Below are 14527 nucleotides of genomic sequence, written 5' to 3' on the forward strand. Positions count from 1 at the left end.
TTGAACCTCAGTGATTATTATGGGATTATTGGAAACTTCAGAACTATCTACAAACTTGGATCAGATGTACATGTTGCTACCTGGAAGACCCCTCTTGAAGCTGCCATGAAACCTCCCTTTGCATGGCAAATAAAGTTAAAACCCTCAAGAAGTACACTAATTAAAACAAATAAGTCACAGCACTATTACTGTTGAACGGGAGCAAAGTTATAACACTTAAGTAGGATGTGGTAAAAGTATCTGAAAGAAGGATAAATCTTCAATGAGAATAAAACCAGCAAAATGCGTAAACATATTATGGTAAACCGAGAAAAAATCAAAGATGTAACAATCATTTTATAGAAGTGCTATAGACCAGGTTGGATAGACATTAATGAACTTTTACTCTTCAAGAATGTCTTCCAACAGCAGTCTTCGGGCTGAACTTGGTGAAGAATCTAATGTTGGAGAGTTACCAGATGAGGCTGAAGAGCAGATCAGTTTGTGATGTAAAAAGAATGGTAATCTCAAAATGATGTGCTAGTTTAATGTAAAGATGATAGCAACTGTTCAAAAAATTTAATTAGTAGGTATGTACTATGTTGTTCTTTCCAATGGTCAGTAATAATTTTGTCCGTTATTTTTCATTTGTACCCATCATTTTAAAACCTAAACATTTTCAGAAACAGTTATATCCAGATAAGTTCAAAAAGTCATTACCTTCAAAGTAAAATATTTATTTCAAATAAAAACATAGTGGTGAGATTTATGAAAATTATAAATATACATCCAGAATATGAAAAAATTGCGATAAATAAATAATGACAATAAAAACCAAATTATAACTGAGTGACACTTTTTTTCTCCTTTATGAAAATTGAAAATTGTTGTTACATGGAGGTAGCCAACTTAGGAAACTGTTGACTCGTATGCAGGAGTCCATTCTGACACAGCAAATTTTATTGTAACATCTGGTTTTAGATTCTGAACTTGAGAATTCCACCTACTTACTACAAGTGTCACAAAGAATGTGAAATGTCAGTGGAGACTAAAATATTTGAGTCATTATGTAATGTCTATTAGTATTCCATTCAACATACGTATTGTGCCATTTGTTTACTTGTGCACAAGTGATGCACTTCAGTGAAAGTCTTCTTAGGATAGGAAAGGCAGGCCACCTATTGTGGCAGAATGTGTGAGATGCAATGCTTGCTTCTAACTCACTCATTCCTTCATAGTTGTCCACTACTGAAAATTTGGACTCGTACTACCATTACACATTCTTCATACTGGAATCTCCAATAAATTCCTGTTGATTTTCAATACAGGTGCTCTAGATCTAAAATGTTCGAATAATCTATCCCATTTTCAGTTACAGAAGCTGCATCTTTATATTCGTATAGTTCAGTATTTCCCATTCTATATTAGAAAGAAATAAATAGAAACCTTTGCTTACTTTTAGTTTTTTGTATGTTGAATGGCCTGTCATTATGAGATGTTAAAATATGTTAGATTCTGATGTGTTTTCTTATCTACTTACATTCACTGAATCCTAATACATTAATTTATTTGCTTCATTGTTGTGGTTTTCATGTAATATAAATTGTCCAGCTAAAACATTCTGTATTAAAATGTCCTATTAAATTATTTTGGAATGATGCACTAAGCCTAGTCAATCAGTTTAACTAACTTCCTAATTGCTTGACCCAGTGCTAAAAATCGCCCCCCATTGGTACAAATGACTATAATCAGCTGTCATTAACCTTGTCAGATCCTGGAGTGACTCTAACAAAAGAAAGCACAGTATGGTATTGTTTACTTCACAGTGGTAACCTTTCTACTTGTGGTCTAATTGTGCTGCAATAAGAAAGTAGCTGTTCACTGTGGCAGCTTGTTGGAAACTACAATTAGCAGGGAAGACTTCTGGAAATGTGTGAAACTTTTTCTCATTTTAGTGCCTTCATTGGTTAGTATGTAGTATGCAGGTGCACTACGTATCAGTACTTCAACACAATTATAGTGCATTGAGATTCCGTGCCATACTTCTATTTTAGCATACTGTTAGGTGCTGTTCTATCTCCAGGTACTTGCACCTATGCTAATGGTTGCCGTTTCTAGTAGAAAGTTATTTCAAATGATAGAGCTCAGCAGTCAGTTGGCCTTCTCTTGCAGGCTTTATTTGGCAAATACAGATTTTGGATAGTGCTTTCTGTTACAGTTGTTTCTTCAAAGAACAGTGACAGAAGCCTGAACAATAGGGGACTGATGTACTAGAATGTGCATTGATACTATGAAATGGTGCATTGGTAATGGCTAGGCACTAGCTGAAATCTAGATTTGCCAAATAAAACCTGCAAGAAAAGGACGACTGATTGCTGTGCTCTATCATTTGAAAGTCGTAAAACAGTTGTTGAATGCACCCACATTCCTAATGGAAGGGTAACCGGAGAAAGTATATTTTGCAAGATACTCCTTCCTCTGTCTCTCTCTCTCTGTCTCTAAATGTTACACTCGCACAATGTCCTCCCTCCACCCTCCCTTTGAATCTGTTTGTTACTCCTTCCCTGTTTCTCCTTGTGACCCAATTTTCATCCACAATCTCCCTCCTCCATTCCATCTCGTTATACACAGAGCTCAAAGTTTTCTTCTCTTGCTTATACTAAGGGTTCTTATTGTTAACAAATGTCCCTTGTCTCCTTCCCTGTAAACATTGCTTCTGTATATTATTGAAAGAAAAGGCTTTGCAACATTTTGATTTTTTTATCTTTTTTAATTCATATTAGAAATCATTGTTGTTCTGTAATGCTGTAGCTTGCTTTGGTTATATGATTATCAGGTACCGGAAATTGGCTTTGAAATGGCATCCGGACAAAAATCCAAACAACATGGAGGAAGCCACAAAGAGGTTTAAAGAAATATCAGAAGCCTATGAAGTTTTATCAGATGGTAAGTATCCTGTTGTTTAAAACATTGTACAAAATATTTTTGTGTAACAGTTCGCATGTTATTTCAATTTGTTAGACTTAAGGCTATGCTATAGAAGAAAGATCTATATGAGAGAGCTGGTGTGATCTTCTTTCACCTTCTAAAGCTGGAATAGATATTAGTAGTTTGTTCTCAAATTATACTAGCATGAATCGTGGGATTTTTGCATGTACCGATAATAGACACATGTAACACACTTTACGATGTAACTTTGAAGGACAGCATTTAGTCTAAATGTCAAATATTAAATTGGCAATAACTTTCTAGGTCTTCTCTTGTGATGTAGCTTCCTTTGAACATTGGAATTTGTAATGAACTGAAAAATTTTGGAGGCACATAAAATACAAATCTTTGTTCAGTTATCATCCTCCTTCAACTGATAACATAATTTGAAGTGATTTGCTGCAAACTGCACTAGACCAATTTTATTTTTGCATGTAGAACTCCATCATCATGATGTCCTGTAGACCTTCAGTTTCTTGACTGCCTTTAGATGGTGTACAATTACTTCTTTCTCAGTGTTAACTATATTAATTTGTCATTCTAGTACATATTTCAGAAAATTTTATCCCATAGTTGTCATAAATCGTTATTTTTCTGAAAAGTAAGCTGTGGAAACAGATGACAGTTTTATGGTAGCTGTGTGTCAAGGGGAGTGTGTGCACACACCTTCACCAGAAAAAGTTCTGTTTCACTACACAGAAAATGTCTTAGCGCAATTTTCTTCTGTTCGTAATACCTGATGGGGAGATATCGAAATAATAACCTTCTGTCACATAACGCACATTGCTGACTTGTCTTTTCAGATACTTTTGTGAGAAGGCGTCTACAGTTGCTGTGAAGTGCCACAGATGCTCTCATAACATCCACTGACTTGTTGTGCTCTCAGGTTCAAAAATAGCTATACTTGTTTCATTGAAGTGATGCAGTTTTTCCCTAGATCCACAAACTGCAGAGATTCTGCATTAGTGTTTGCATCTGTACACTCAGTGCACACACATCATCAAGTAGGAATCATTTCACCAGCATATGAGTTCTCTGTAAAACAAATATATATGAAATTATATGTGTGTCTGTTCCATTTAAATGTTCCAAGATAAGCAGATATAGCATGGAAATGCAAGCTGTTGGTTAGGCACTTGTCTTCAGTTCAAACTGTTTATCAGTCTCTTGAAAAGACCAGGAGCCATCAACTTTCACCATCATACTAACATGATCTGTTGTCATCCCTTATTCACTCAGTATAAATGTACACGACTCAGTGGCTCATTGGCTCATTGGGTAGGTGGCAGTCTATATATCCAAAATACAGGGTGATTCAAAAAGAATACCACAACTTTAGGAATTTAAAACTCTGCAACGACAAAAGGCAGAGCTAAGCACTATCTGTCGGCGAATTAAGGGAGCTATAAAGTTTCATTTAGTTGTACATTTGTTCGCCATTTCAGCCAATAAAGTTTTTGGTCCCTTTTTCTTCGAAGGTGCTACTGTAATTGGACTACAGTATCTGGAGATGTTAGAGAATTGGCTGTTCCCTCAGCTCGAACAAGAAGCACAACAATTCATATTTCAGCAGGCTGGAGCGCCACCACATTGGCACTTATCTGTCCGTAACTACCTGAACGTCAACTACCCGAGGCGATGGATCGGCCGCCAGGCAGCCCGTGACAGAGCACGTCATCACTGGCCTCCAAGAAGCTCTGATCTTACCCCCTGCGATTTTTTCTTGTGGGGGTATGTTAAGGATAAGGTGTTTCGGCCACCTCTCCCAGCCACCATTGATGATTTGAAACGAGAAATAACAGCAGCTATCCAAACTGTTACGCCTGATATGCTACAGAGAGTGTGGAACGAGTTGGAGTATCGGGTTGATATTGCTCGTGTGTCTGGAGGGGGCCATATTGAACATCTCTGAACTTGTTTTTGAGTGAAAAAAAACCTTTTTAAATACTCTTTGTAATGATGTATAACAGAAGGTTGTATTATGTTTCTTTCATTAAATACACATTTTTAAAGTTGTGGTATTCTTTTTTAATCACCCTGTACATGAAATGCATTAGTAGTTAGAATGTGAACAATCATAGGCTTTATAATAGAATGACAATAATGAAAATTGGTGCCGGACTGGAACTTGAACCCAAATTTCCTGCTAACCACGAGCAGTCACCTTTCCATTAGGTTATCAAAGTACGCCTCATGGCCAGACCCAAACTTTGGTATGTTGTCAACCATACTGTCAATATTGGATCGTACTTCCTGAGAATACAGGCACTGCAATATTGTACATATCCAAAGGTCCGGGATTTGATCTCATTGAACTTATTGTCTTCTATCTTACTTCTTTTACCAGTAGCAATGATTTGTTAGTATGAAAATGCTAAGCTGCATTTGGAGTCCACATTACACTGCATATTCCTCCCTTTTGGAGGTCAGGGGTATATACCACCTTCAATAATGCCTTGTAAAGAAGTATGATGATCAAACGAACATTTGGGATGATGACACTTGTGCCTTAATATGACAGAACAAGTTGTAATTTCCAGTTTAACATGTCTCATAGCAAATGTAGAATTTCTTCATTATTTTATGTTTCAAACACAGTAAGTTTTTGATACATTGTTCTTACTTAATAAAAATGTTGCTCTCTCAACCTCATCCCAGCCAAAGCTTACTCTGAAATGCTGTTTCTCATAGTGACACATTGTTTACTAGCTTTAATTTGGTGTCCATAGATTCTATTTGACTGTTCTGTTAAGAGAAACAAAAGTTATGTGTCATGCAAAAACGTCCAATTTACTTTTCTTGCTTCTTGGGATCTTTAACATGTCTTCATTCTTGGCATTTATGTAAGAAGACTTCAATGAAAACTTGTAACTGTATAGGAAGTTTAAGAGAAACAATAAAAACAGTCTGTTATTTTGAAATATAGTTTTAAAAAGGACTGCCAAATGGTTGTTTCCTTGAAAGTGTAGACTCAAGTAAGAAGTCTCAAGGGGAAAAAAAATTAACCTGTGTGTGTGTCTGTTTTTTCTAAAAGAAAGTGTTCCTTGTAAAAAGAAGAAACTTTATCCATTTTATATTTTTCACTGATCACATAAATTTCCTTTGAGATATAAGGAAACTCGTCAGTACCGTATGACAGGACTTGATTTTATATGTCACATATATTGCTGGTAATATGAAAAATACTTTGCAGGAAGCAGAATCTTGAAGCAGGCTGTCAGGTTTTTTGTGTGATACTACCATCAGATTCTGACCCCTCTATATTCAACTCTACTATACTAAATAATGACAACAACAACAACAATAATAATTTGAATTGTACTGCATATCAGACTTGAAGAAAAATGTCAATTTTAATTTGGCTAATGGCAATTGAGTTACATTTTGTACTGTGCATGTCAGTTACTAAACAATCATAGCCTATTTTCAGAATATAACTGTATTGTAATCTATTAACTTGGCTGGATGCTATCAGTCTTCTATAGTGATGATTTTTAAGTGTCATTTTATGTAAAGTTACCCTACCATTTACCTTCCAGTGAAGCACAGCACTGAGATACATTGTTGTGTGTGTGTGTGTGTGTGTGTGTGTGTGTGTGTGTGTGTGTGTGTGTGTGTGTGTGTGTGTTTCGTTTATTCTTGGCAGACTGATATTTCTCATCTACTACGTGTGCAACAAATATTGTGCCATCGTGAGAAACCATGCGGTATGTTCAGCAGTATAGAGAACGTAAAGTTCACGGAACGATACTCAGTAGATTACCAAATGACATTACCTAATCCTTTCCTATTTTTTATTTCTTTGCTGGAATTGTATTTCTTCCAGAATGATTTTTCACTCTTCAGTGGAGTGTGAACTGATTTGAACCTTCTTGGCAGATAAAACAGTGTGCTGGGTCAGGACTCAAACCTGGGACATTTGCCTTTAGTGGGCAAGTGCTACACCAATAGAGATATCGAAGCACGGATCATGATTTGCCCTCACGGCCTTATTTCCACCAGTGCTACATACTTTTTCTACATTTATTGCTATTTTAGCATTATAATAACATTATGAAAAGGATAGATTGCTTCACACCACACAAAAAAGTTGAGTGGCAGACAGGCACAACATACAGTACTCTCTTGTTGTGCTGCCTGTGATTTAACATACCTTCAATACCTTGAATAACAAGATAAGCTTTTCATAATTGTTATTATTCCATCCTGGATTTTTTATTAGCATTATGAGATACTGAATCATTTCCATCAGTATAACTGAAAAAAGCCCTACTCTTTGAATTGTGCAATTACGATCAGATTGATAGTAACATGGGACACACTTCCAGGCATGTTGGAGAGATCAAACAGGCAGCCTAAGTAAAAGCTAAGGTAATCTTAATAATTGGAAGAATAATTTATGGACAAATATTAAACAGGAAGATGATGTGCTTGCCTGAAATCAGGCCAGTGAGATTTTTTATTTTTTCCACTTGCTTTGTGTTGTCAGGAGCTTGATATTTCCAGTTTTGACTACTTACATCATTAAGCAGTTGTTGCATTTGTCATACAACAGTTTTGTTTTATGTGCATTTTTCATATAGTATCTACAATGGTTTTCTCTGCTGCTGCACATTTTCGCAAGGCTTGTAGGGTAATTTATAGCACAATTTTAGTAAGGTACCCACTATTTGCACTAGTGAATTCCTTTTATTTTTAAATCTGTGGCTTACAAAAATACTACAGTTGATAGCAATAATCCCACACTCCTTGATAATTTAAGTTGTTCCATTAAAATTATTTGTTCAGAATATAAAAAAACAGCCAGTCTTGCACCTTCTAAGAGGCAGTAGAGTAAATGGCAGCAAATAATACAGTAGTAAGCCACATATTCTTGCAACTTGCATAAAGAAAAACTTGGCGACTAACTAGTGTACATGGACAGGCTTTACTTTTGAGAGGTAGAAGAGATTTGTTAAAATACATATATATTGTTGCATGTACATTGCTATATTTTAACAACTTTCAACACAACTGGAATTACTTGATTGTTTTGCAACAGGCTACAATTTGAAATCTGAGAAGTGGAAGAATCTAGCATCACAATGTTTTTCTTTTTTAAAATTTTTTACAAGCCATTTCCACAATTGTTGCTGCAAATGCTAATACCTGAGGCAGTGGGAAGATGGTAACTGGAATGGCATTTACCTGTGTTAACTTTTCTCATGTGTTGCTCTGGTTTAACCTATTTTGAACATTTAACTGTTTGAATACATGTGAAACTAACCAGATTCTCAAAGCCATGGTGAGAGAGCGAATTTTTGTGTAAATGGCTTGTGAAAGTAATCTTCTTTCCTCATATTCACTGCAGAATCAAAACGGCGAGTGTACGACCAGAGACAGAAGGCATCAGCAAGGTCCCCACGAAGCTTCAATATTGGAGGGTTTTTTGAGACACCTTTCCGTCGTTTCTTCGGTATTTCTTATTTTTAAGATCTCAGAGTGCTTAAAACACCATCTCCCATTGCTAATCAATTAATATGATTTCTTTTTCAGTAGATCTGATTTCTAACCACAAAATGGTGTTTTTCCCACAGCCTAACATCTTTGAAATCCACATAAAAATATCAGGGATGGTATTGCCTTACTTTTAAATTCTAGTTTATCAGAGTCCTATCCCTTTCATAGTCATCTATGCTTAAATTTGGCTTCAGTGGAGGGAATTAGTTAAGTGAGAAGGCACAGATAATAATTGCTTCAAGTAAGATTTTATTACTGGTAAATACGCTATTTAATTTAAACCTTTTTCTGGGATCATATGGTATCATGGCAATTAATATGTAGTACGAACACTTGTGTGTATGCTACTTAAAAAAAGCTAAATTCTTTAAATAAATGGAAAAATTTTCCCCATAGCAGAAATCAAATGTGAGCAGTTCTAACTTTCTGCCTCTTCCCTGTTATATAAACTGCTGGCAAAATCAGTTAGTGAGCAGTAAAAAAGTAAAAAGTTCGGTTCATTACAGGTAGTGTGTGAAATTGTTTAAATGTGTCGGTAAGGATCATGCCTGATACATCCCTCTATCTTTGCAAGGATTGTCTACAGTCAGAACAGCAGTTACAAAATTTTTGTGCTACATAAGCATTTGCACTATATACTACTTCTCTGTTTAAGTCTGACACACTAGGACTCTTCAGTTCTTGGCAACACTTGTAAGTTGCAGACATCCTCTTTATTACAAGCTTATAACTGAAAATTAGAAAATTTTGCATCATTGTTACATTTCTAAAATAATTATCCTATTTTGAATGTGTGGATATAAGAAGTAATTCCAATAATGAACATGTTGCTCATAAGTAATGAGAAATGTTGAACTTCACCCATGAATCACCCTTCTTAACCTGTTATTTCCTTGTCATTTGTTTTATGTACCATGAAATACAGTAACAGTTTGGTTTTGCCAGCATTTATAGCTATAATGCTGTGATGAAATGTGAAGGAGGAAGATAAATATTTTTTGTTTTACCTTGGTGTTGATGCATGTGTGTTGCTGGATATCAAACAGCTTTTACTAATCTGCTAATATTAACATCATTTTCATAATGCCTTACATAGTATTAAATTCATATTATATTGTACATCAGAGTAAGACTGTAAATACCTCTTCAGTATTGATTGATCTTGGAATTACTTAGTTTAATGAGATGTCAATGAAAATACATTAAAATAAATCACATACAAAATGCATGTATTGCGGGTATTCTAGCTTTATAATGATTAGCTGGTTTGTGTGTACTGCATTGTTCTGTCAATGTTGTTCCAGAGAAGAAACGCCGTGTGTATGATCAGTATGGTAAAGAAGGTCTTGGCCAAGGAGGAAGATCCAGAGGCCGGCATGATGATTTCTTTGAGCCAAATTTTGCTTTTCCATTTACATTCCGAGATCCCGAAGACGTCTTCAGAGAATTCTTTGGCAGTTCACCGTTCCAAGATGTTTTTGGAGGCAAGTATTAAAACTTTGATGCAATGCAATTACCAACAGCTTTTTTTTGTGGTATAGTGTAATATGATAGCAATAATCAAGTACACCATCAAAATTAGGACATGGTATATGTGTAATTTTGAGGACACATTTCAAAATCATGCATAAATGCAGCTCTGGTGTAATCGCTTAATCATAATCATAATAATAATAATAATAATAATAATAATAATAATAATAATAATAATAATAATAATAATAATAATAATAATAATAATCTGTTCATTTTCCATCTTCTATGCATAGTTTCCTTGCCTGACAGTGATGACTTAAAATTTTCAAAATGCCACTTGCTGGACTAAATAATCATCCACAGCATTAATTTTTAAATTAAAATTATCTTGTGGAGGGGGAGGACAGTTTCTTTCTGTAACACAGCATCCTGGTTTTCATAATACGTGACACACAGATGCATCATGTTCTTTAAATTTTCAGCAGGTCTACAAGATATTTTAAACATCACATGAGCCATGAAGAGAAGTAGTAAAGTAAAATAATAGGTAAAACAGACAGTAACTATCATGATGTCAAAAGTTAAAAAAAATTGTGAACCGTTTGATAATGAAACGGAAGGTCAAAAAATGTGGGGCTAGTCTATCCTGATGAACATCTGTTGGAAAAAAGTAATCATGATCTAAGAAAAAAATGTATTGGCAGACTACATGTAATTTCTCGTGTGGTGCTGGGCCTATCCAGATGACGTAGCAGTCCTCTCCAAAATAGAAAAGAAGTGATGAAACCCTGAGAAAAACTTCAAGAAATTGCAGACAAAACTGGACTCCAAATCTCATAACTGGAGACCCATTTAGCAGAGAAACTCAGTACCTTGGTGGATAATCCATAGTAATTCAGTCTGACAAAATGTCCCAGATATATAAATGTTGATATCCAGCGAAAAATATGTCAGGCTTAAATCTTAAATGAAGTAAAACAAGAACAACTCAGTATCTCTGAATGCAAAACCCACAAACTACCACACATTAATCAAAGCACAAGCATTGCGTGCTTTGGAAACATTGATAATTAGGGGCAGATCAGTAAGACAGAAATGGATTAAAGAAAAATTCTGATGAAAATATTTGCCCAATCTTCATAAGTGGAGCTCAGTGAAGTTTTGGGAATTACATTGGCCTCTTCCTTTCTCTTTTTATTTACGTGCCAGTTGGAAAGCTTTATCTTGCAGGCACAATTCTGTGAAATAAGTTCGTCTATTCATTTGTTAATGATTTCACACTAGGATATTGGGGAAAAGAATATCTGAGGCGGCCTGCATGTGATAAGCAAAGCCAATCAAGTAAATCAAATAAAACGTGTTCTGTGGCATTTGACGTGAACACAGATTACAATGGGTACTGTGTGTAGTGCAGGTGATGCCAGAGATTGGTAGTATGTATGCTACAACCAGCAGTATGTAGCGATAAGTAATTTTTTAAATGTGCATAGAATTCTTCAGAAGTGGTACAACAGGCAATACCTTTGCTGTCGGGCTAGGTTCTTAACATCTCCATAATTTTCACTTCTGCCTGTCCACTAATTAGTAGTATCATGCTATTAACAGGAGAAAGGCACAGGTGTGTCGCTTCCATTAGAACCATGTTTGGAATAACAGTAAGTGGCTTCCACAAAAATTTTCTATTTGCAAGTGTTGAGAACAGGGCTGGTTTGAGAAGATTTTTCCACAAAAGTGACTAATCATTTTGTGCCCCCTCTCCCCACTCTCTCCCCTTACACACTTCCGCATGTGCCAGTTTTAGCTACTAATAGTGGTTTGCCCTGTGTACCAGTCTTGCACTTCAGCTGCTCTGGCACTCCTCTCAGTTTAGCACCCCATGTGGCCACAACTAATTGTGATACTTTGTGTGTAGAATTGTTACAGTTGTAGTGCCTTTCGAAGCCCTACCAACTTAGCGCCCCAAGTGCGGCTTGTGCCACATGGGCTTTAAACTCGCCCTGGTGGAGAATGAGAACAGATTTCCATGAAGCAAACAACATAAAAGCCTAAAATGATGATTGCCCACAGACACAAATTTTTCAGCATGTTTAAAAACAAAAATTGTCTCGTTCAGGTTTTTCTGTTGGAGGTTTTATAGCTTCATTCTTATAAATGTGGCATTTTGCATTTGCACAAGTAGAAGTAATCTGACGTTCGAGCTTGAGATAGTATAGAGAATTCATAATAGCCATCATAAACTTAATATATTGCTTAAAGAAATTTTTTACTTCATAAAATTCTAAAGTCAGGCATGAAAATTATAAAAATATCATGCTTTATACTTTTCATAGCAACAGGTAATGATCCAAGTTTCATAGTTAGGAGGATCATGGTGGTGTATTTTTGTTATTTTCTGCATGGCATATTTGATTATGTCACTTCTAAATGCTAGAATTGTGTAACTGCAGGCATGGACCATAGTACACGCAGAGGAAATCGCAATGGTGGCAACAACAGCATAACATCGAGCTTCTTCAGCCCATTTGGACTGCAGCTGGGTGGCTTTCAGATAGATGATTTCTTTGGAATGGATGGAAATTCTGGTTTTACATCATTCACATCACTCAGCAGTTCAAATATGGGTGGTGGGGCTGGCAGTGGAGCTGCTGTCAAAAGGACATCTACCTCCACACGCTTCATAAATGGCAAAAAGATAACAACTAAAAAGTAAGTGCATTGTGTATGTAAACCACTTTCAGTACTCAGAAGTAGATTCATACATCTAGATAAAACAATAGAGGATAAAAATAATAATTTTATGAAGATAACAAGAAGTGTCCTTTCTTTATGCTGCAGCACTGACAATTGAAAACTTTCGTTAGCATGAGAGCAACCCACGTAGGTAAATTTCCTTAGTTTCCATTTAAGTAATGGTACCAGAAAATTTTTGTTTAGAGATCTAATTTTGATGTGTCAACAGTCTAGGAAAAAACAGACTGATTGTTACCATAAAGAAAACACACTTCATAAATCTTTCGGCCACAGCCTTCATCAGCAAAAGAGAGGCACGCACCATTCACACGCTTAAGCAAGCATACCCCATGCAACATGTGACTGCCAACTCCAGCATATCGGGCCGGAATGCGACTACTACGTGAGATGCAAGCAACCTGGAGAGGGTGGGGAAGGGGAAGGGATGGTAGTGTGGGGGTGGGGAGAGAAATGAACACTGTCTGGTAGAGTGCGCAGCTATTAGAATACCAGCAAGCGCAGTGTCGGTAGGTTGTAGGGCAGGGAGGTGCAGAAAAAAGGAGCTCCTTTTGAGAGGAGTGGGGAAAAATGGGTGGGTGCATTGGCAGAGGGTGGCAAATAAACAAGGTGGGAGAAGAGAGTGAGGAGATGATGATATAACAGGGGGTTGGAAACTGTTGGGTGGAGGGTGTTGTGACAGTATGTTACTGTAGGTTGAGCCCAAAATGAATAAGAGTGCAGAGAATGCGTTGTAATGACGACTTCCAGCTGCGCAGTTCAGTAAAGCTGGTGGTGGAGGGAAGGGTCTGGATGGCTCTGGTAGTGAAGCAGTTTGTTATGTTCAGATGCATCTTGTGCCACAGGGTGATCTACCTTGTTCTTGGCCACAGTTTTGTGGTGGCAATTTATCCTGGTGGACAGCTAGTTGGCAGTCATACCAGTATAAAGAGCTCTGCTATGATTGAGCTGGTAAATGACACGACCACTTTCACAGATGACCCGGTCCCTGATGGGGTAGGGTAAACCTGTGACAGGAGTGGAAATGGAAGTGCTGGGTGGGTGGATTGGGCAGGTCTTGAACTTGGGATGTGATCCTTGTGGCAAAGGGTTGGGATTGGGAGTGGTATAGGGATGGACTATGATGATGATGATGATGTGGAGGTTGGGTAGGCAACAGAAAACCACTTCAGGAGGGGTGGGAAGTATCTCGGGTAGGATGTCCCTCACTTCAGGGCATCAAAGCCCTGGTCCAATCCGGGTTGGTACTGAGTGACAAAGGGGACGCTTGTTTGTGTGGCTGGTTCTTGAAGCTGGTGGTAGGATTCGGGGTGTGTGGGGTAAGTGCATGAGAGATCTGTTTGCCGACTAGGTCTGGGGGTTGTGCCTGTCTATGAAGGCTTTGGTGAGACCCTCAGCATACTGAGAAAAGGAGTTATTGTCACTGCAGATATGTGGTTCCCAACTGGCTGGGCTGTATGGGAGAGGTTTCTTGGTGTGAAGGGGATGATAGCTGTCGAAATGCAGGTACTGTCAGTGGGCTTAATGTGGCCAGAGGTGCAGATGGAGCAATCGGAGAGGAATTCGAATTATATTAATACCGTCAACTGCTCACGGTCGTTGATATACATCAACGGGGACAGGTGAAAATGGGTGCCCCGACCGGGACTCGAACCCGGGATCTCCTGCTTACATGGCAGATGCTGTATCCATCTGAGCCACCGAGGGCACAGAGGATAGTGTGACTGCAGGGACTATCTCACGCACACCTCCCGCGAGACTCAAATTCTCACCTTGTATGTCCACACACTACAGTCGTAGTGTCCCACCCCAACACACTCATTACTCGTGGAAGACA

At 37.4% G+C, this 14527-nt stretch overlaps 1 protein-coding gene across 7 annotated transcripts in view; it reads left to right on the forward strand.

The window, feature by feature from the left end:
• LOC126473174 (dnaJ homolog subfamily B member 6-like) overlaps positions 1–14527 on the forward strand; it is a 331554-nt gene that overhangs the window by 314333 nt on the left and 2694 nt on the right. For 6 of the 7 annotated variants that reach the window (XM_050100058.1, XM_050100060.1, XM_050100056.1 and 3 more), the window contains 4 exons: positions 2816–2925; positions 8318–8422; positions 9771–9950; positions 12390–12648. In XM_050100058.1, the coding sequence (XP_049956015.1) occupies positions 2816–2925; positions 8318–8422; positions 9771–9950; positions 12390–12648 (654 nt within the window). The remainder of the gene's footprint in view (positions 1–2815; positions 2926–8317; positions 8423–9770; positions 9951–12389; positions 12649–14527) is intronic. The other variant, XM_050100062.1, reaches the window with a different exon arrangement.

The sequence above is a fragment of the Schistocerca serialis genome, chromosome 4 (assembly GCF_023864345.2).
Source record: "Schistocerca serialis cubense isolate TAMUIC-IGC-003099 chromosome 4, iqSchSeri2.2, whole genome shotgun sequence".
NCBI lineage: Eukaryota > Metazoa > Arthropoda > Insecta > Orthoptera > Acrididae > Schistocerca > Schistocerca serialis.